This window comes from Aspergillus wentii (genome assembly GCF_001890725.1).
Source record: "Aspergillus wentii DTO 134E9 unplaced genomic scaffold ASPWEscaffold_3, whole genome shotgun sequence".
NCBI lineage: Eukaryota > Fungi > Ascomycota > Eurotiomycetes > Eurotiales > Aspergillaceae > Aspergillus > Aspergillus wentii.
The window spans coordinates 3,971,644-3,993,588 of NW_024467834.1; the positions used below are offsets into that span (position 1 = coordinate 3,971,644).

The 21,945-nt window shown below is 47.3% G+C and overlaps 10 protein-coding genes across 10 annotated transcripts; 5 read left to right on the top strand and 5 right to left on the bottom strand.

The window, feature by feature from the left end:
- Positions 1–1,781: 1,781 nt before the first annotated feature.
- On the bottom strand, positions 1,782–4,434 carry ASPWEDRAFT_739112 (uncharacterized protein; the record flags this gene model as incomplete). Its single annotated transcript, XM_040839397.1, has 7 exons — positions 1,782–2,363; positions 2,398–2,820; positions 2,941–3,047; positions 3,153–3,302; positions 3,408–3,917; positions 3,971–4,115; positions 4,171–4,434. 7 exons carry the CDS (start codon positions 4,432–4,434, stop codon positions 1,782–1,784), a joined length of 2,181 nt encoding a protein of 726 aa, XP_040691522.1.
- Positions 4,435–5,052: 618 nt separating this feature from the next.
- On the top strand, positions 5,053–6,776 carry ASPWEDRAFT_27189 (uncharacterized protein; the record flags this gene model as incomplete). The annotated part of the gene is made up of 4 exons (XM_040832965.1): positions 5,053–5,130; positions 5,218–5,545; positions 5,577–5,864; positions 6,130–6,776. The coding sequence occupies 4 exons, from the start codon at positions 5,053–5,055 to the stop codon at positions 6,774–6,776; spliced, it is 1,341 nt and encodes a 446-aa protein (XP_040691523.1).
- Positions 6,777–7,350: 574 nt separating this feature from the next.
- ASPWEDRAFT_27190 (uncharacterized protein) lies at positions 7,351–8,007 on the bottom strand (the record flags this gene model as incomplete). Its single annotated transcript, XM_040832966.1, has 3 exons — positions 7,351–7,440; positions 7,494–7,918; positions 7,989–8,007. The coding sequence occupies 3 exons, from the start codon at positions 8,005–8,007 to the stop codon at positions 7,351–7,353; spliced, it is 534 nt and encodes a 177-aa protein (XP_040691524.1).
- Positions 8,008–8,539: 532 nt separating this feature from the next.
- ASPWEDRAFT_171311 (ankyrin repeat domain-containing protein) lies at positions 8,540–10,051 on the top strand (the record flags this gene model as incomplete). Its single annotated transcript, XM_040830763.1, has 2 exons — positions 8,540–8,689; positions 8,741–10,051. The coding sequence occupies 2 exons, from the start codon at positions 8,540–8,542 to the stop codon at positions 10,049–10,051; spliced, it is 1,461 nt and encodes a 486-aa protein (XP_040691525.1).
- Positions 10,052–10,969: 918 nt separating this feature from the next.
- On the bottom strand, positions 10,970–11,976 carry ASPWEDRAFT_67999 (uncharacterized protein; the record flags this gene model as incomplete). The annotated part of the gene is made up of 4 exons (XM_040838941.1): positions 10,970–11,445; positions 11,495–11,735; positions 11,788–11,880; positions 11,929–11,976. The coding sequence occupies 4 exons, from the start codon at positions 11,974–11,976 to the stop codon at positions 11,207–11,209; spliced, it is 621 nt and encodes a 206-aa protein (XP_040691526.1). The 3' UTR covers positions 10,970–11,206.
- Positions 11,977–13,504: 1,528 nt separating this feature from the next.
- Positions 13,505–15,140, top strand: ASPWEDRAFT_39581 (uncharacterized protein). Its single transcript, XM_040835126.1, has 3 exons — positions 13,505–14,543; positions 14,604–14,681; positions 14,728–15,140. Exons 1-3 carry the CDS (start codon positions 13,535–13,537, stop codon positions 14,904–14,906), a joined length of 1,266 nt encoding a protein of 421 aa, XP_040691527.1. The 5' UTR covers positions 13,505–13,534; the 3' UTR covers positions 14,907–15,140.
- Positions 14,951–16,355, bottom strand: ASPWEDRAFT_739118 (intradiol ring-cleavage dioxygenase; the record flags this gene model as incomplete). The annotated part of the gene is made up of 3 exons (XM_040839398.1): positions 14,951–15,906; positions 15,958–16,091; positions 16,139–16,355. 3 exons carry the CDS (start codon positions 16,353–16,355, stop codon positions 15,166–15,168), a joined length of 1,092 nt encoding a protein of 363 aa, XP_040691528.1. The 3' UTR covers positions 14,951–15,165.
- Positions 16,356–17,056: 701 nt separating this feature from the next.
- Positions 17,057–18,121, top strand: ASPWEDRAFT_171316 (tyrosinase family protein; the record flags this gene model as incomplete). Its single annotated transcript, XM_040830764.1, has 3 exons — positions 17,057–17,403; positions 17,450–17,594; positions 17,648–18,121. The coding sequence occupies 3 exons, from the start codon at positions 17,057–17,059 to the stop codon at positions 18,119–18,121; spliced, it is 966 nt and encodes a 321-aa protein (XP_040691529.1).
- Positions 18,122–18,963: 842 nt separating this feature from the next.
- On the top strand, positions 18,964–19,747 carry ASPWEDRAFT_182669 (uncharacterized protein). The gene is made up of 3 exons (XM_040831930.1): positions 18,964–19,120; positions 19,172–19,371; positions 19,425–19,747. Exons 1-3 carry the CDS (start codon positions 18,983–18,985, stop codon positions 19,501–19,503), a joined length of 417 nt encoding a protein of 138 aa, XP_040691530.1. The 5' UTR covers positions 18,964–18,982; the 3' UTR covers positions 19,504–19,747.
- ASPWEDRAFT_471049 (uncharacterized protein) lies at positions 19,482–21,922 on the bottom strand. Its single transcript, XM_040836902.1, has 6 exons — positions 21,739–21,922; positions 21,316–21,692; positions 21,025–21,269; positions 20,826–20,974; positions 20,445–20,779; positions 19,482–20,395 (listed from the first exon to the last, which is right to left on the bottom strand). The coding sequence occupies exons 1-6, from the start codon at positions 21,746–21,748 to the stop codon at positions 19,574–19,576; spliced, it is 1,938 nt and encodes a 645-aa protein (XP_040691531.1). The 5' UTR covers positions 21,749–21,922; the 3' UTR covers positions 19,482–19,573.
- Between the last annotated feature and the right edge of the window lie 23 nt (positions 21,923–21,945).

Below are 21,945 nucleotides of genomic sequence, written 5' to 3' on the forward strand. Positions count from 1 at the left end.
AGACAGCCGGGCTTGTACTTGTGCATCGGCGTCATGGAGCATGCGCCACCAAACTTTGACGTTGCGAGCGACCACACATAGTCCAATAGACAATTCGATATATTCGGTAATGAGAACAGTGGCTTGTAATTTCCCTTGGTCATGGCATAATAGGACGTCAGTCCCATTGTCTATCTTCCATCTGATTTGAGATGCGACCAGGTGATTTTATGAGGCGTCGAGGTAGTAAAGTCAAAGCTGTAAATGCTGTCATCGGTGAGTGTGTTATACATACCAATACGATGAAAAGATACAATTTCATCGTTCATCAGACTAATCAATACCCATTGATGTCTGTTTGATTTATATACCTTGTGGGTTTCTATAATTATATTGTTGTCAGCAGCTACGTGGTGTTTGGGTCATAAAGCTGACCTTGTATTGTTCTATGATAGGTCATAACAACCAGTGCTGTCTACCCCCCATGTTATTTCCAACTGTTTGGTATATATTATTATACCCAATCAATGATTCTCGCTTCAGAACTTCGATTTCTCTCCTTTGAACCCTCGTTGGATCCAATTGTTCCTTGAACATATCATCAACCACCACTCCATAAAATATCTTAACCAGGATCTTGGCTGCACCAGCTGCTTGAGTAACTCATACTGCTGCTGCCAAGTAGATATCGTTAACAGAAGAGCTAGACCTAACGAGTGGCATATTTTCAGGTGTCATAGAGAAGATCCCGTTGAAGACCCCTCTTGGTCTCAAAGCTGTTGTAGACGGGATAAGGCGCCGTGCTTCGTCATTGCAAAACTCCTCTTCCACCATATAAACATGGATACATCCACGCCGCTCCATACGTCCCCAGCAACCGGCTGCCAAGAGGAAAAATCGCCAACACGCTCATCAAAGCATGGATCGTTAACCCTAATATATATTCTCTTATACAAAATGATTGTCAATTTTTAATTTAGATATAAGCCCATGGTTCACCATCTATTTCCAGAAATATCAAACAGACATTAAAAAGTCAGTTAACAGCAGTAATAAATGTAAATAATATTCATAAGAGATCCTTTAGTTATATATATAAACCTTATCCTAGTGGTTAGTACTGGCTGGGACTATACTAGGCTCTTCTGCTAAATTACTATACATTCATAGGGCCACAGCATGGTATGTCAGTAGACACTATAGTCAAAAATGCTGCTCAACCTCCGTGTATTAGGGGCCGTTCGTTGCCCCCAATGAAGGAGACGAGAAGAGCATGGACGATTCGTAGAAGAGCTTGTGCGCGAATCTGGTCCTCCTTTGGATTTTTAGTAATTTACTTCTTACCCTGCTGGTTACTAGCGATGGTGTTAAGAGGATGACTATCTGGCTCGACATCTCCCATCGGCGCTTGGCAATAATCCACCTATGTTTGCACATGGAGATCTCTGGAGAGAGAATATTCTTGTCAGGAATGTTGTGAATTCTACAAATGAAGAAGAGTATAAAATAGCCGCTCTCGTGGACTGGGAAACGGCTGGATGGTATCCTTCGTATTGGGAATACGCTCTTATATTCCCCTGTTGCAGTGGATTGAGGACTGGCCAGAATATGTCGAGAAGATTATCGATCCTTTGCCGCAGGAGAGTGCCATGATGCGCTTTGTATTTAACATTCTGGAGTTCTGATATCAGATAATGATAGTGGCGGGTTGATATCGTGCCAATCTGACGATTCCAATTTCATGTGAATCACACTATTAGCGTCAATAGGTACACATTTCAATATCACCCGCAGCCCTTCATTTACGCCTTTTGGTAATCCACCGAGAAAGGCCGATTGGCTCCCCGAAATTCAACATTTGCAGCCGTAACTGATCCCATATCTAAGCCGACGTTCTCTGACTCGCGAATAGTGAAACGCCACCGAGTAAAGGGAAAGGGTCCTGTCGCAGCAAACGTCGATGCAATCGGTGGAGTGTCACCACCACTCCAATCATTCTCAAGTCCTTGCATACCGAACACGACACTGGTGCTAAAGTCATCTGGCGTGTGGACATTGGCTGTATTGTATTCGAATTGAATATTGACGGTGTCATGCGAGAACTCAAGTCCCTGTCCCTCGGTGCTTTCCAAGGTTTCGTTTCCGGAATGGGCAATTTTCACCATCAGTGGCTTGCGATCTAGAGTAACAGTAATAAAATCATCCAATGCGCTTTCTATAGCCTTTCTACTTTCCTCCACAATCGCATTCTTGAACTCGCGCAGAATCTTCTTAATATCGTCCTTGGTAGCTATAATCTTCAAGGCCCCAGGGTCATCAATCTCGATCTGATTGTTTTCTCCTAGTCTTGAGGGCTTTTTCCAGTGAATAACCGTTTCGGAACACTGAGAAGTTGTCGATTATGTACTCTTCCCTCACTGCATCACCTTTAAGGTTCTTGGCCGTTGAGTCATCCGTCGCTTTTTGATATATCTCGTAGCCTTTTTTCGTCTCATCGAGAAAATATTTCAGACTCAAACTGGTCGAGAGAAGCAAAGACCCAGCGTCAAGAGTAATTGACCAGTCAAAATCCTTTCGAGTAAACTGAATGTTTTTCAACTTCTTCACGAGTACCTGCCGCTTAGCCTCCATATCCTCGGTCAGAAAGGAGATCTTATGGACGCCATTGACCAGCGGACCGTTAGGGGAAGTAAGAAGGTCGATCTTGTCCTGGGCTTCTTTCTGGGCATCCGCCATCTTGCTAATGCCTTGGTCGATCATGGTACGAGTGTCGGTTTCTTTCTGAAAAGCTTCTTCATATGCTGCTGTGAGATCCTCTACCGATTCGAGCACCCCGAATCGCTGTTCAACAGACTGAGCATAGAAACTAAAGGACAGACGAGGTACCCAACTATCGACGTGTCCAAACATATCCTAGCCCAAAAGCAGCCGATTGCGTCGGCTATTGGCCTGCTCACAGACTGATCTCAATTGCACGCCGGGATTATTTGTTACATTAAGCTCAGTTTCCAGGTTTTCCAGAGCATTGAACGAACCAGATGAATCTCCGCCCTGGAAGCCATCTAGCACTTGGAGACGGTCGAGTAAAGTGTTATGGAGAGTATCTGCGCACTTCTAGTTCTCGGTATTACTGCTGAAGAACAAATCGTCTGCCTTATTCAAAAGCATCTGACAATGCTCAGGGAAAATATGGGCTTGCAAGACATCAACGTCTCTCTTTGTTCCTTCAAAATGCAAGTCTTTAGCACGGTTGCTGCCAATTTTCAGTCCATCTTTGCCGCTGGCACTGTTTTTGGATCCGATGCCACCAAAGCCCCCGGCACCTAATATTGTCAGCTGGAGAGCAATCTAAACTGGTTGATTCAGATACTCGCCTCTATAGTTCAACTTGGCCCTTTCGCAAGCAGAACCCTCCATGTCTGAAATACTTTGACGAAGCCGATTCTCAAGATGTCCCGTGAGAGAGACCATTTCAGAATCCTCTTGAGGAACGACGATTACGATGGCTTGTTTGGCATCTGTAAGGATTTCAGTTGCATCAAGGTTTGGCGTCCTTTGGTTCAGAGAACGAATCGAGTCTAGTACCACTTGAAGGAATTTGACTGTTTCAATAGTGATATTCGTCGGTGCCTTACTCTTCAGCGCGAGATTGGTATACGCTTCCTGCATGAGGGAAGAAGCAACGGCTTGAATCTCCTTGGTGTCGCCTGCTTTCGACAGGATCTTGAGCTGGCGGGCCAGGGATTGAATCACACCACTAAGGCTCTTGAGAAGCTCAAGGAGCTGTTTTTGCTCTTCTGGGAGATAACCAGGGAGACTGTATGACAGCACTGGCCCTGTCAGACACAAAGCCGGCTCCGGCCACGGTCGCTTCTGGACTTTCACCAGAGCACGAGCAGCGTCCATATCTGCTGTTCCGAACAACAATTCTATGTCGCCTAGACCAGGTCATTATGCCTATCCGTGAGAGAACCCGAACATGCATGCCTACCTGCATTTCCACCGTTCCCGCCAGCTCCACCGGTTCTGGTTTCTTTTGAATCATCTTGGGATGAAGTGCTGTCGCCACCATTGCCACCGTCTCCTCCATACGCCTTGATTTCCAGGTTATGGAAAGCATTTTCTCTTGGAAGGGACTGGACGCAGATTCAAGCATTTCCAGCATCTTCGCCGTCTCCTATCCTTATCAACATGATTGTCGCCTGCCGCACCTTTATCGCCCGGGACATCAATGGTGACATGACTTGAGAGTTTGAGCCTATGGCAAAAGAGACCGATGCTCTTGCCCTGGGCAGTGATGTCGGAGGTAAGTTCGATTGTCTCTGCGTAGATCAGGCAGGTGTCTGTGGAGAATTTGAACTTTTTTGGGATGGTGTATTTCTCCGTCCTCAGAATAATGGTGGCCTTGTCGTTGCTATGAGAAGCATAGTTGTTATTTAGCAAAACAGAAGCCATGGTGGATGGAATCTGGTAAAGGGACCACTTCTCTGAACAGCAGACAACCCCTTTTCCGGTCGAGTGAGGCCTCCAAGTCCAAGATACCGGCACTTCAGGATTTCTTCTCTTTCTAGACTGACAGCAACTTAAGCGAGCTGAAGCGTTGCTTTAATTCACAAAAGAAAAAAAAAAAATAAAAGTAACCCCCACCATGCGCATTCTGATGTTATTGTTCGTACTCTGTGTGGTATTGGTTGGTCGGGCCGCCAAAGACATTCCGGGCTGTGCTGCTTGGACTCGGATAGGCTGCATTGTCACGCGTACTGGCCCAATCATGGCGCTATAAACACGGAGTGGAATCGTGTGGGTATGTAAATCATCACCGAATGAACGATGATTGCTATCAGGCAACTCAGCTCAGCTGAATAGTTATTTCTTAACAAGTTCAGCCAGACATGCGATTTCCCACATACCAATACAGAAAATTCCAATTCAAACTCCGCGGCCAAGCTACGGGGACTGTGATGGGGCCATTTATCATATAACCTGGTCAGGTCTTCCAACAAAACGATCTTTGAATTTCACAATCATCTTTGAGTTCTTTTCGCCTGAACAGCCTCAGACTTACGTCGCAAAATGGCAAAGCAACTTAATTTCCTCACGCTTGGGAACGAGATGAAGGGCATCAAGACAACCGAAGGGTTCGACGTTCTGGTGTCTTACTCGGAAGAGAAAATCAATCAACTCCTCTGGGCGCGCTCCTAAGAGGTGGAATCAATTCTGAATTTTGGGCCATTGAAGACATCCTATTCCGACCCCATAACAGATGAGGATGTCGAACTTGACGTTTTCATGACTCTGGACCATCCTCTCATTCAGTTCGAGGACGGCCACGGAAACATCACACTGAAATTCGACATCCAAAAAGCACGCTATGATGTTATAGGCCATATCAGAACTACAACATTACCCTCCGGAATGGTGCTCAGTTTCAAGACCACGCTTAGCAATGTGACTGGTACCGTGGACTCCAGTCAGAGCAAAGGCGGGTTCGCAGGGAAAGGCGCGAAAGCCGCACCGGCAAACGAGACAGTTCCCATCAACCCAGACGAGAAAGACATATCGCAGGGTGTTTGCCTTACCTTTTTAGAAGGCATCAGTCGACTTAATCGGCACCACCGACGAGTCCAGAAAGGCAGTCAAAGGCAAGACATTCATGCTGGATGCTCTCAAACAATACTTCCAGGAAAATGCTGAACTCAAATATTTTGTCGCCAGTGTTTCCAATCAATACGATCCCCAGTTAGGATCCCATTCTCTCCAGCCTCGCTCGTTCTGCTTCAACACGTTGAAAGGCAAGACCAAAGACGACGAATCGGCCTTGTGTATGTGGATCTCTGTCAAGGAAGGAACAAACAAAGACCAAAGCTCCAAGGGGAATTTCAGAGGTACATTTTATGACAGGGGTTTGATTCCCATCCCCCGCGGACGTACTTGCAGCCTCATCCTGGATAATGATTTACTGACGAAACAATATTTAATGGTACAACCACCCACATTTATATTTTGAAGGAGAGGCTGCTAACAATACCACCACAGCCTGGTTTAAGCAAATACTTCAATGATTTCAAGGCTATCGCGTCTAGCAACGGCAAGTCACGGTTGAGATCCGTTGAAGTGATTCAGGACTGACCTATAATGACGGATCTGCAGGTGGATTGAAATTCAGCGGAAAATTAATCGCCAGCGATGTTGACATCGAGAAGTATGACCTCGAATATGACTCGGGTGGCCTTTATCCTTCTCACAAGACTCATCACGTGGACGGTATTAAATTCAGTCCCTCTGAGCCGGAGACGACAATCTCTTTTGACAGCGGCCTCAATTCGAAGTCCCACAAGATAAATTACACCAGCGACAGGCAGCGAGTAAACTGGGAATGGAGAGAGAGTGGTGTTCACCGTCCAGTTATGATTTCAAGTGGCACCACAAATCGTGAGTTTGTCTGGACCGCAAAAGGCTCGTGGAAAGATAAAAAGACCGCGGAACACCCTAATTTGCTCAGATTCGACTGGACAAGCGACAAGGAATGGACGATCAAAAAATCTGCGGAAGACGTAGGCTGGTGGGAAAAGATCTTTGGTGGCAGCACCGCTATTCCTGAGCACCTTCGGAACTTGAAGGTACCCAGTCCGAATGTGAAACTGGAGATGAACACACTCGACTATTTCTTGACCAGGAACTTACTTTACCCTGGCAAGCACATCTTCAACGCTGATGACCCTTCTTCGGCCAGCACTGACAAAGGACTTGCCCTTCCTCGTGACTTGATTTTGACTGGCGAAACCAAGATCAATTGAAGCTTCCCGTTTGTTGATACCTGGCGATTTTTCAGAAATAGAATTGCCTCATTGATAGAAGCCAACTAGGGTACTACAAGATAGCACTATCCATCGAGTGTTTTATCACTGCTCTGCGAGCATTTTGGTTGTGGTTCCGCCAGCGAGATAGACGCTGCTCCTCGTGATAAGCTCCGGAAGAAGCGCTGTAGAATTTGAAACGCATTCGACCTTGCATGGCCTCCAAGCATCTAGGAGTCCATCCAGCATATCGATAGCAATCTATCAGACTGTGTTGAAGGTCTTCGACAAAACGGAACAGGTGTCGGCGCCTGAGAATTAGAAAAATATCGACCTTCGGTAGTCCCAGAGGTCAGATGAAGATATATCTAGCAAGTTGGCTGCAGGCCACAAATGGTGCAAAATATCTGGGCCGGATAGGCCTACTAGAGGACTCTCGTTTGGCATTTCTCGTGTATCGCTCTAAACTCCAAATCAAACGGAGTATGGTACAGGATCTCACCAAAATGCCCGTCGGTTCTGTCGGGCTGTGATTTCTGGCTCGGGCGTTTATTCCCATTGATGCTTGGTTAATTCAGTGTACCCTCTGAGAAAAACTGACCATCAGGGGTGGCAGATCATGATAGGCCGTGATATTAAGGTCGCGATCTCTCTGAGCATGGAACTAAGTCGGTCCAATATCAGCCTAGTACCCTATTGTTTAAGCAATTGACTCACATCAAAGTTCAGTATCATCAAAGCAGCGGCTTTCTTCAACTCAATCCACGCAACGAAAACCCCTGGTGAAATTCGTCTGCCGATATCAAATTCCAACAGTCCTTGCTCCATGCGTCGTCGCCGCTGGGTGTCAGTGGTAAGCCAACGCTCTGGTCGAAAGACTTCACCATCTTCCCCATATACCGCTCTATCATTTCGAAGAGCCTCGATATGGCATTCTAGTAAAGTTCCCTCGGGAATGAATCGGTCTTCAAGAATGATACCGCCTGGTGGAACGACACGCTCTAGGCCAAACGGTATGACCGGGCAGCATCGCATTGACTCCTTAAGGATCGCATCCAGGTATCGCAACTTGAATGTTTGTTGCCATTGGGGTGGTTTGGACAGGTTTGCCTGATAGAATGCCGTACCTATCTTGTCTTTCACTGTCAACAATAGCACTTACCTACTCACCCACTAACTCACCCTTAAATTACCCCGCTCCCCTGAACTCACTCTGCTGTTTCACAGCCATCACCCACAAAGTGGCGAGCCCCTGAAGGCTCAATTATGTTCTGACCACATTCATAATACTGGCTTAAGCGCGGCTGAATGGACGAGAAGCCCTGTTCTCCACACACTGGTGTTGTATGTACTATCTCATTCTGTATATGATGCTAAATTGAAATATAGACAGCTTGAATATATCTGTAAAGGTCAGATACCCTTTACTTAGAAATGTCTGCGCTGAAGATATTGTCTAGTGCGTTAATTTGCAGGACATTTTTTGATTGCGCTAATAGCTTCCTGGATATTTCTTCTGATCTGACGGCTTCGATTACTCCAGTGTGTTATCTGGGATTCTGATCCATATCCCTGCTTCCAGGGAGAAAAGTAAGGAGATGCGGCGGTACAATGAGACATACATTAATGATGCGTCCTGCGGCAACACACCCTTGTCTCAAATTCCGCTTGGGCAGTGATCCTCAGTCAGGCATGAGTCACAGTGCTTATAAGAACATATTCCTCCCTCAACAATTCACTAGCACCCAGAGTTACAATCAGCAATGGAAACACTTCCAGCGGAGCTACTTGTATCAATCTACCAAGCCTTTGACGATCTGGACGATGCACTGCGCCTCCGCCGCAGCTGCCAGCACTTATGGCAGATATTCGACATACCAGAAAACAGACATGCGATTATCAAAGAAATACTGGTACGTACAGGATAACCATCTCATCCAGATAACACCATCTGAAAATAACAGAAACAGTTCGATCGATCGCACCTCATCAATTCGGAAATCGAACCCACAGTCCACATGCTACATGATGAAATCCTGCTCCCCGCCCAAACCATCCCCGATATAGCGTGTCGCTGGCACACGATGAAGATCGTGGCAGATTATTCCGGCAGCTCTCGGGACTGGGAAATTATGGATTTTCTAGCCACTCTCAAGCACGAACTTGACGGCGCCGACATAGGTGAAGCACTAATATGCGCTGCAAAGGAAGGCCTTGACCCCGTAGTCGAGCTTCTACTCAGGAAGGGGGCAGACATAGAAGAACAGCCGGACTCGTTTGGAAGCGCGCTATCCTGGGCAGCGAATTTCGGCCGAAAGCGTATCGTTCAACGACTGCTGAATCACGGGGCGAATGTTGAGTATAAGAATACGAATGGTGAAACAGCACTGTTTTACGCCGTTGAGGGATCTGGTGGTCAGGAATCAGAGACAATTATCGACATGCTTTTGGAGAGGGGGGCGAGGGTTGATAATACGGATCGTAATGGACGCACAGTGTTGGCTTGTGCCATCTCGTGCGGTCGGGAAGATAGGTTTGTGATGATTCTGGAGTGGTGTGTGAGAAATGGACGGAGAGATGTTGTCAATCTTACGGATAACGATGGACACTCGCTTCTGCATTTGGTGGCGCAGACGGACTGTGCTGTTAGTCTGATTGAGCGTTTGATTGCAGAGGGGGCAGATATTGGGGCGATGGATCGAGCTAACGAAAGCCCGTTGATGGAGGCGTTGAGCAATCGGGATCCGACGCTGTCCGGGGACGAAGTGGTGGAGAGGATCAAGTTGCTTTCTCAGCGTGAGGGGATTCTTCTGACGCCAACGACCGAGGGGAAAGTGTCGTTGCATTATGCGGCTCGACATCGGGATCCAAAGGTGATTTTTTACCTTCTAGAGAATGGGGCGAGGGATAGTGTGAATCTGGCCGATCGGGATGGAATGACGCCGTTGATGGAGGCTCTGACTTGTGCAAATGAAGATGTGGCAGAGAAGCTATTAGAGCTGCCAGAGATTGAACTGAACCAGTCGACCGTCCTTCAATTGGCTGCAGAGCACTGCACACCGAGACTCATTTCCTCTCTTCTCAAGGAGAAAGCCATGCCGATTGACAGTATTGACGATCAGGGAAGAACGCCTCTCTTTGCTGCATTCGAGACTGAAAACCTGGAGAATTTCAAATATCTCCTACAGCAAGGCGCTGATATCACCATCACCTCCCCTTCTATCCAAGACCCGCTTCGTTATGCTGCTGAGGGAAACATTATGATGCCATTCTAAAACCTCCTCCTGGACGAGTATCCGTTTGAAATTGACGCATATGGAAACACCCCTTTGCATAGAGCCGTGATGGGACTTTCAATGGACAAGTTCCGGTCTATACTAGAATCCCCTGGTACCGATCTATATGCACGGAACTACATCGGAGAGACTGCCCTGCACACCTGTGTCCAGAACGGCAACAGAAACCTGGTGGAGGAGATGATGACCGTCTTGCTTGACTCTGATGAGGGCAATCTGGCACAAATCGCTACATATGGCGGTAAAACCGCACTGGACTTTGCACTCGAACGGGGACGAGAAGAAAGCATCGAACTTCTTGTACAGCCGAAGCGAAAGGCCACCGTCGGGGTTGAAGGGAATCCAGACAGCACGTGGATTACCAGGTGGTCTGACGAGACATGGTATTCACATCTGGTTCGGATTCTCCATTCATGTCAGCCGACTATCGCAGCTGAGACAAAGCGATTGGAAGCGAAATGGGGGACACCATTGATCGGATGGAACAGTACACAAAGGAAATACTGGGGGTGGGATTCGGATACTTCAGCCCATGTTTCTGTTCATATCTCATCCACTGCCATTGCATCGCCCGTTCGACGAATCATATTTACCATGGCATCGCATGATCAAGGCAAGCCTACCCCGCACAAGCAACTTACCTAGTGGCTAATGTAATTCCAGGCCGGAGCAACGACAGTGCCGTCAACCTCCGTAACAGAGAAACATACTGCGGCTCCAGAACATGGTTCGAAGCTGGTATTGAACGAGGTTCTCACGGTGAAACAGTCTGCCATCGGCGGATTCAGGACAATATCAACACCAGCAATGTGCTCAGACAGCATACCATCATTTGGGATGTGGATGACCAATCTCCGGGTTTGTCGAACTGGCTGAAAGGGATACAAGGAGGAGATACTATACATGTGTTTCCCAAGGCTTGTCGGCGGGGTTGGGTGAATTATGTCGAGGACGTGACTGTGACTGTTTTTTATCAGCGGCATTAGATCTACCAACTACTGACAATTGAACCATCCATATGATATCAACCAAATGATGGTGGGGCGTCGAGGTGAACACTTTGCCAGCTGTTCCTGTATCACCTGGTGTATATATCACGTGATATGATCTTGAATGTCTAATAACTCAAAGTATCTACAGCTTCCATTTCTTCGCCAACTCAACGCCTTCTGCAATCGCAACAACCCGTGTTTCCACGGCATACCCTTCCGTCTCTAGGATCTTCAACTCGGCAGCCAAAGAATCAACCGGCAACGAGATAACCTCAATAAACTCCGCCTCATCCCAGTCTGGACGTGGGTTCTGGTTCTCTGGGGCAGACATGTCCACCTGCACATGAACCAGGTTAAAGCTGTTACTGCTGAATCCGGGGGCTATTACTGTTAGCTTACTTCACTGATAGATAGAATGAATAAAACTCACAGTTGAATAAAACACCACTCCCCTTCTCCGCGACGCCCACATACCCCGTTTCCTCCCTCAATTCACGCACTGCACACTGCTCGATGGTCTCACCAGCATCGATCAATCCGCCAGGAATTTCAATCGCTATCTTATCCAGTGCAGGGCGGTATTGTTTGAGGAGGAGAAGCTCCGGACCTGTGGCCTTTTGCAGGATGCTCACGATGCTGACGCCATCCACGACAGCATCTGCCGGTCGAGTCTGCCATTCTTAGCAATCCATTTATATGATAGGTAAAATATTATAAAAATACCTGCATCTCAGCGGACTCCCATGTTCGTTGCACCCCATTGGGATCTGCGTAGACGGTCTTGACCAGCCGTTTCCACTCGGCGTCTTTGGAGTCCTACAATTCAGTCAGCACGGACCAATTTCATACAGGATATGCACCCACCAATGGCTCTCGAGAAATTACCCTGGCCTTGCAGTTTTTCGGATCCATTTTAGCCTGTTTGGTTGGAAAGAGGTTTGTGTGACGTTGCGATAAGATTGGCGCGGGTCGGAATGAGGGGCAAATGAGGGGCTGTTGTGGGGATTGCACTGTAGCCGATTAGCCGACAGCTTTTTAAACGGTCTTTGTAGCTATGAATTAATTTAATAAAAACAGAATTATAATATATGCTGCCTGTATATATCTGGCTGATAATTACAATCTAAATGATTGGTGGGGAAATACCAGCCACAGAATGACAAATATATATTGTCATGTGAGGTACCGAAGCCAGCTATTAATATCGTACAATATTCGCCATATCTATATACAAAAATCTACTACCATTCTCCATTTGGCTGGCCCATTCCTGCCATGAGACGTGCCAAATTGTGTAAGTACTCTACTCTCTGCAAATAACTGTATTAAGATATGGTAGAATACACATCGGTTTTGGCTCCGACGACACAACCCACTGTTTATCCCGCAACGTCAACAACGACATGAGCGCCTCAGCCAGCACCGCCAAAGTCGCTGAATGTAACCCCTACACAAGCTACACTATCATATTTAACTCCATGTTCTAAAACCCTGTCCTAGCCGGCCACAGCGGTGTCGTGGCGTCATGGGGGATGTCACTCTCCCACCTACCCAATCTTCTTCCTATACCATTGTTTCATTAATAGGAACTGGTGGCATTACAGAATCAGGGTCATCATGCCAGGCTTTATCAGGTTAATGAAATACAATTAGTCTGAGCTAGAGACTGGTTTAGTTTAAGATAACTCTTAATCATACCTTAACGTTGTATGAGATTATTCATAAGACTACTATTTATCATCCTATAGGTACAGAGGGAGAATACCTATACTATGCATATTATTACTAAATCTGTTGGCTTCCTCTGTCCGATGTGTTGTTCCGGGTATTGCGATAGCTCAGCATTGTAAATCTAGTCGAGGCCTTTTGATCGCATAATACATGCACCTAGGCAAGGTGGCTGAGAATAGCAGTCAGCTAAACCTGGCAAATGATATGATCTTGTATCTAGAAAATGGATAAGCATTGATTGGATTATAGCCTGGCAGCTTACAAACTCTGATTGTTTCTCACGTTCTAGAATCATATCTGCACGGTGATTGGTGATGTTTTGAATCAAACATTATTAATCAAATTGATTAACAGTTCGTGGCGGCTGCGCCTCTCTCGTTTTCGTTTTCGTTTTCTTACAGCGCAATAGCTGTCATCTGCAGATCTCCTAAATGTCCAATCGGATAAGCGGATTTCAGAACGCACTCCTCGGCATGCCGAAATACCGAAATCCGATAAATATCCGGCAGACGGCTTCCCTATCAGGTAAGTGTATATCTGTGGATCGGCAACGGAGCAGGGAGTTCAAAAGCTTAAATATTTCATTTTTTAACAGTCCAATCAGAGTAGACGAGTGTGATATCAGTTCTGAGCTTACCCTCTCGGCCGTAATCCCTCCTACACAGTATAAGTATGTCTATAGAAATTACTAAGATACGGTCGAAGAACAGCCAGCACTGCTAGCTTCTGTCGTCTAGCCATGGCACTCCTACTAGCTTCATTCCTATTGGCATCCATTTCCGTCGCCTCTCCTACCTCTACCAAAGCATCAGCATGCACTGCTACCTTGAATGGCAAACTCCCCAGCCAAACTCCCGTTGACTTCGAATTCAACGGTAATGTACGCAAGTACTATATCGCTGCCGAAGAGGTGGTTTGGGATTACGCCCCCAGTGGATGGGACAACATGCTCGGGCTCCCCCTGGACGTTTCCCCTCGAGCCCAAGCAGCAGGATACACCCAGTACGGCACCAAGTGGAAGAAAGCTGTCTACCGGGGGTACAAAGACGCCAGCTTCACCGAGCAGACCCCCCAGCCTCCATGGCAGGGCATCCAGGGTCCCACTCTCCGCTCTGAAGTCGGCGACATGATTGAGATCCTTTTCATCAACCGCCTTCCCCAGCACTACGCGACCATGCATTCCATGGGTCTTTCTTACACCAAGGAATACGAGGGCTCTCTCTACCCAACCGGTAGCCGGAACTCGACTCCTGCCCCCGGCGACGCAGTCGCCCCAGGTGGATGCGCCGTATACAAGTGGGTTGTTCCTGAAAGCGCGGCGCCCCCTGCCGGGCAGCCCTCTCACATGCACGGGTACCACAGCTACATCAGCATGTTGGAGGATCTCAACGCCGGGCTCGCCGGGCCGCAGATTACCTACGCACGAGGCAAGATGGAACACACCGTGTCTCACTACCACGAGGTCCCGCTGTATTTTATGGGTTTCGACGAGTCGAAGTCGATTCTCACAGCGACGAACAAGCAATCCCTCACTAACTCGAGTGCGACGCTGAATGCGACCGCGAGAGTCTTGGGTGGATTGGCTGCGTACGGAAATAGCAGCTATTGGCGCCCGCAACTGGTCAACTCGCTCGGTGCGGCTGGATTGGATGATGCCCCGATGTTCTATGCGCTGAATGGGTATGTGATGGCCAACAGCGCGCCGTTTGAATTCTGTTTGAATGATGAGGTGATTTGGTATGTTTATGGTAAGTTTCAAGAGTCCGTCCTATATGCCATACATTTGCTGAATTATGATTTAATAACAGCCCACGGAACTGAGCCTCACACCTTCCATATGCACGGCCATGGGTTCCAAACGGGTGGAATAAATAAAGACGCCATCTGTATGTTTCTGCTCCTGATTGAAGAAGATAATACTGACCTGCCAAGCTATTAATGATGGTGAAATGTTCTCCCTGTTCATGAAGGCAACCACTCCTGGTACCTGGCAGGCCATCTGCCATGTGGATGATCACCTCATGGGTGGCATGGTCGCTTATTATACCGTGTCGGATACAAAGTGCCCGAACAAGGACATAGGAGGTATAATGGAATCCGTACAGCTTTAGATTAGTATCGGACAGGATGTCCGTGGTGTTGTATCGCGGGTGGTGAGGATTGAGCCAGCATCAATGTCGCCCTTTCTGACTGCCGTGTATATTCCATGGATGACGGTCGCTACAGGGGTTGCCATGTTCATATACTGTTCATTGACTGGTTGGTAATGTACGTGGGTAATCTTTAGCTTGTAATTCAATAGTGAGAACACTAAACATACTACAATTTACTAAATTCATCCCCCACATACAGCCCCTGAAGAGCAACTACTTATATCCCAGAAGAAGCCGCAGAGCTGCTATTGCTCGACCCAGTCTCCGGGGGCGTGACCGTCCACTCGGAATTGTCTTCCGGCCTCCCGCCATCCTCCCAGTATGATCCCGAGGCAGGCACTTCATAGTTCTTGGTGACATTGATGCCGAATGAGAGCCACGCAAAAATGCCATCCATCACGCTGCCGCCAATATACGCGTATTCCATGACCGGGTCGGCACCGAGACTGGCCTCGGTGGACAAGATGCTGTCGTCTGCATTCTCCGTCAACACCTGCGTATTCTCAGTATACGGATAGGTAGCTTCAACCGCGGAGATGAGACTCTGGTCGAAAAATGCCTGGCCAACGTGCATGACGCGGGTTGAATTCCCCGATCCCAGGGTCTGGTTGTGCAGCTCTGTCGCGTTATGATGAATCAAGACGTGCATGTGTGTTGCCCGATCGGTGTAGTGGCCCGGGAAGAGGGTGTCGAATTGAACCACTCCGTCTGCGTTGGTGCGCTGGATACCTCGGAGCCAGGTGGTGTCGATGTTGGCCAAATCATCAGTGCCATCCCCGTTTGCGGCTGCTACTACGCCCGAATATACGCCTGTGGCATTGCAGCTCCAGACTTCGAGCCAGACGTCTGGGACCGGGTCGCAGGTGTTCATGTCGATAACTTGGAGATCCATGTACAGGTTGACACCCTGCTGATCCTCGATTAAGTTGCGGCGAACATGTTCCCCGGTTATATAATACTAAAGACCTGAATCAGCATGGCGCCTCGAGGGTTGTTGCAATATACGTACCGGGCCTTGAGTAGACTCGGGCGTCAAGGCGCAGCCGGTGTTGCTTGAGAAAACAGTTGTCTCAGCTGTAGTAGGAGTGTAGCGCAAGTTGGTCTCGTTATGGTTGGTGTCCAAGACCCGATCAAGATCACGTTCTAGATCCGTTAGCTATATGTATTTCTTTATTTCCCTCATCACATACTTTGCTGCTTGGAGCTTATCATCGCAGACCGCCGTGCAATGTTTCTAGACTCTATACCGCGAGCCTTGAGCTTAGACACACAATGAGAGAGATCGGTTCGCTTAGAATTGGCCATAAAGGCCCTTCGCTGGGCGATTTCATGGCTGTGATCATGGCCGGGATGGGCAACGGCGATGCCCGAAAGGAGGGCAAAGGCCCAGAAAAAGGAAAGTCGCATTTTCAATGAGGGTTGTTTTCTATTTTGTTGGGTAATAGCAAGCCGATATATATACTTCTGATGTCCATAATGAACCAACCAATAAGAAAATGATTTATGTTCAGCAGTCGCAAGCCGACAAGATGCGGACGTAACCTCGGTGGAGAGATATACTTGGCAAACATCCAAATATTTTATCACGACAGCTATAACTCGTTTATTATACGGAAATAACCCATATGTGATTCAAAGCCACGACGGATATCGCATCGAGAGATGAATCCTTATTACTAAGCGGCTTATTGCGGGGCAGTTCGGGGCTAATCCTCTCTGCGATTGGTCAAGGGAATCTATATTGAAAGAGTGCCTGCATTAGCAGTGGTGAGCCACGTATGAATGGATACGTAAGATGTTTATCAACAGTGGATCTAATTTTATCTAGCTAAGGTTTAATCATGCTGAGATTTTTCTAGAATGTGTATACCCCGTCGCATCGAAAGCTGGGGAAAAGTCAATTGGCTCATTTGCATGCAGTTGCCCCAGGATACTACTATATATACACCACGCGTTGAAAGTGGATCTAGTCTTATTTATATGAAGAGTTCTGTGCTGATTGGCAGTGATAAATATAAGTTCCCCGCGCCATGTAACGTGATTACTACTTGGACATTCTATTCTTCATTCTCTGTCTGATTCACTCGTGCCTTTCCCGTTTGCCAGTCATGCATTTATCTTCATCTCTAGCACTGCTTACTGCAGCTACAGTGCAAGCTTCGTCCCTACAATCCCGGTCATCCGCATGTACCAACTCCGAGGTTCGTCTTGAATGGAGCAACCTCACTACCTCTCAACAGACAAGCTATCTCGAGGCCGAGCTGTGTCTATGGAACCTCCCTGCCGAGACCCATCTTCGGAATGTCACCAGCCGCTATATGGATCTAGTTGCGCTGCACCAAAACCTCACAGATTATGTCCACTGGGATGGCCCATTCTTGCCATGGCACCGGTACTTTATGCACACGCACCAGACTCTGCTTCGAGACCAGTGCGACTACACTGGTCCTATTCCGTAAGCTAGCCCAACTATCTCACTGGCGTCTACTGACTTCCTGCAGATGGTGGGATGAACGCAAGGATGCGGGTGCTTTCTCCAATGCGTCCATCTTCTCGGCTGAGACGTTTGGGACTATCAGCGGAACTGCCTATAACGGGACTCTGTTCGATCAAGACGAGTCAGACTATGTCTGTGTGACCGATGGGGTAAGTACCTACCGCATACTCTCAGCAACTAACTGTGCTAATATATGCAACAGTACTTTGCCAACACAACACTACACATCGGCTTCGGCTCCTCCGACACAACCCACTGCTTATCCCGCGACGTCAACAACGACATGAGCGCCTCAGCCAGCACCGCCAAAGTCGCTGAATGCAACTCCTACAACAACTATACCACCATGTTTGACTGCGTCTTCCAAAATCCCCACCAAGCCGGCCACAGCGGTGTCGGCGGCGTTATGGGCGATGTCTCCGGCTCTCCCGCCGACCCGATCTTCTTCCTGCACCATGGCTTCATCGATAGGAATTGGTGGCATTGGCAGAACCAGGATCGAGATGCGAGGCTTTATCAGGTGAATGGCCATACGACAGAGTCTGAGCCGGAGGGTGGATGGGTTGAGACTACACTGAATTATACATTGACGTCTTATGAGATTATTCCGGATACTACTATCTACCATGTTATGGATACAGAGGGGGGCTATCTTTGCTATACATATGATTATTGAGTCTGTTTCCATGCTTTGCCTGATCTCCTGTCCTGGATACTATGATATCTCAGCATTACCACTTTTGATTGCATAATACATGTATTTAATTCCAGATGGTCAACAATAGCAGTGTTCATAGATGACAATGGAATAAAAATGGGATTTCTGTGAAGTCTTCGATAAAAGAAGGGAGCCTTACTATTCTTGGCCAATGATCTAGTCTTGTATCTAGGCACAATGTAGTTATGTACTGTAAATAAACATCAGTTGGGTTATAAGTTGGCTGCTGATAACCTTGAATTTTTTTTTCTTGTTATAGAATTGTATTGAAATGATGACTAGTAATGTTTTAAATGAATGTCATTTCGGGTTGATCAACAGCTCACTTCGCCTGGGCCTATGCCGCTGGAGGATGAACCTGGTGGTCTACATCTGACAACATTATATTATGCTTTATTCTCAAGCCTATTAAATAAATAAATAGACATTATTTTAGAAGATATTTCCAGCTAAAATTCCTTGATTTTAATCCATAATCTTGATATGACCCAAGCATGAGTTCCGAATGGTATTTCCCCCACCGCCAAAATCTACACTTTATAGTGATAATCAGGACTTGATTATATAAATACCACAACGACACTTCGGGGCCATTGATGAGAAAGAGATTAGTTGGAATTATATCTACTTTACAGATTAGAAGTCAATTTGTATTTGAGAAGATGCAATGCTGCGGGCAGGTGCCAAGGTCAGCCTGAGTGGGGGCTAGCAGCATTCTTACTCTCTTACTCGCATTGCGGCTGTGCCTTACAGGGCCTATATAATGATATCTACTTTCCCCTCCACTCCCTTCCTGTAATCATCCATCATCATCACAAAATGTCCTTCTTCTTCCCTACAGACTTTGGACCAGAATATAAGGCCACAAACATCTGGATGAGACATGGGGCCGTCCTGTGCAGCTCGCTGGGCCTCATTCTCCTCGCCACACGCCATATCCACCCATACACAATTCTGGTACTTCAAATTCCTATCAGCTATTTCCCAGATGCTAATGCATTTGCACAGTTCCTTGTCCCCGTCATTTGGTCATTTATTGATTACACCCTCCACCTAAGAGAAATTAAAATTAACCCAATCGTAAACCTCGCCTGTGATCTTCTCTCGACAATATCCCTAGTCTGGAATATTCCGTTTGCGGTCTTTGCGGGGCTGTGGAATTTGAGTTGCGTCACGATTATTATGGCGATTTTGTTTGCGGGTGCTGCGTATGTATTACGTTATTAGATGTATGCTGAAGCTGAGACTGATCGCGTTACAGGTCCTTCCATGCGTGTTTATTCTGGCGTGCGCGGATGCAGGTTTGGGGAGAATCGGAGGCTATTCACCTTCCGCTTTAGGATATTTGATTGCGTATCTTGGAGCACATTTAGATGGTAACCATGTACATGCAGTATGATATAGAATGGACTACATCTTTGCCGATATCCTCACTGGTGTCTCTAGATAAGCAGGTGGCAAAACACCCTCCAGCTCTGCCTTGATCTGCAATGCCAACGTCCTCGAATGCCACCGATGCAGTTGTGTATGACCACCCATAACCCAGAAGTTGTCCAGATCTGATTGACGCTTCCACATGCCTCTGATCTCGCCTTCAGCGTCAACACCCCATGTTGGATCGACACGGTTGGCGATTTCGCGGAGGCCGAGGATATGTTTGTTTCCGTTGCTGATTGAAGTGTTTCCCAGGATTTCCAATGCAGTTGTTCGTACGTCTTTGTCGGCGAATCCTGTGCACCATATGATAGCATCTGCGTTGAGGGTACTCCCATCTGAGAAAAGTAGTCCCGTCTTAGTATAGGCAACTGGCTCAACCCCAGCCTTGACACCAGCTTTGCTCTCAGCCAGCAGCTTAGTACCGCCCACATTTACATAATGACCACCACCTCGCTCGAGAAGATTATGCATCAGGACTGAGTCCGGATGAGTGCTATCAACAACAGGAAAGCCAGTCGCAGCAAGGGCGGCATATCGTGTAGGTTCATTAGCTGCCAGCTGCGCAAATAGACCACAGCTTATCTGGCTATCCACCACTGTCGGAATAGTTAGAAAGATGTTATCGGCTGCCTCGACGCCTCCATCGTAGGCTCCAAGAGCTCGCCCGTCGCAGATGTGCTCAACGGGCACGATGTATGTTGGTGATCGGACGACCATTGTTGTCTGGAGTCCTGCTGCGTGGCAATCTTCGAGTATATCGAATGCTGTGTTGGCAGAGCCAATTACTAAAGCTGACTGGATGTTGTTAGCTTCATGTATGACTTTTCGGTTTTTGGCTGCTTACTCCGGCCCCCTTCTCTCTCAGTTGTCTGGCATTCTGGTACTGCGCCGAGTGGACGCTGATTCCCTGGTATAAATGCCTATCCGGAATCGAAGGAAGGTTGGGCTTCTGCGACCCAAAGCCTGTTGCTTGAACCAGATGCTTGGATACCGCTATACATTGGCCATCTGGAGTCTGAAACTTGACTATCCAGCGTTTGGCTAACGAGTCATACAGCGTTGACTGAATCTGCGTGGAAGTAATAACATTCAGGTTGAAAGCGTCTACATATCGCCGGACCTGTGAAACCAGATCATCGCGACTGAGAAAATGAGGTGTTCGAAGCCTCTTTTCATAACCTAGTTGTGTCAGTATCGTATTGGTGAGGGCCGATGATTAACATACTCATGTAAGGCAGGTCACACACTGATGTTGGGATATGGAAGCGCATGCAGTCGTATCGCAGAGCCCAGTTATCTCCGACTTGGGCATTTCGTTCAGCCATGACACTATCCACTCCTAATGCTTTGAGTCGCGCAGCGAGTGCAATGGCACTGAATCAACTGTTAGTAAATTATCGTGCTTTATTTTATCGTCAACGTACGCATTTCCTCCCCCAATGATGAATACATCCGCTTCGAAGCTCTCAACCCCTTTTAATTGCCTCGCAGCAGAGTGCAGCAGCGACGGATCCTCTCGCTGTAAATCCAAATTGTCAAGCATCGTGCTTAGAATCCAAATCTTCCATTGGATTCCGCTCTGGCTTTCGACAGGCAGTAGCATTATTTTTCCTGTACACGTAGCACCTGGTGAAGAAGTTCTGAATAGTATACCACAATCAATAAATTGCTGATGGTTTGTTAGCTCTATAATCCACTAATCATCACTTACTTACAAGGCTAGGCGTGGCTGGAATAAACTGCGCCGTGCCCTGGACAACAATTTCCGTGGCACCTCTCAATGCCTTCGTCTCCAACAACGCCGCAGCAATAACACTCGCAGTGGTAAATGTGCGCAGGTGATACGTGAGCGCCAGCTGATCTTTCCAATATGCCTGTGTTGGAAAAAAGCAGTGTTCGAGGGTTTTTGCATCTCCATTGGCCAGTGCAGTATTGAAGTTATCTAATAACTCCCTAACCTTCTCAGTCGATTTATCACCCGACATGGATGCTGCGTCTATCATTCCAGTTGCGATGACCGGAAGTGGCTGCTGCGCCATCATGGTCCGCAGGTCTGCCCTGGGCGGGGCATCCTTGCGTGATGCATTGGTATCTAGTCCTGTTAATATCGGCCTAGTATTATGTCTATAGACACTCACTGCCAGACATGATGATCGATAAGTTATTTGGATATGGTTACAGAAAAGCGGAAACCCCAGGAAATGTCAACTGTCATTTAAGTTGGGGGCTTCAGCTCGGTTAGGCCCGAGCCTTGGTGATGCGACCCAGTTAGGATAAGACTTTTGCCTAATTTAATTACTCGTAGATTCAAGTTCGATATTCTTTCCGGGATAGTGTGCCTCACC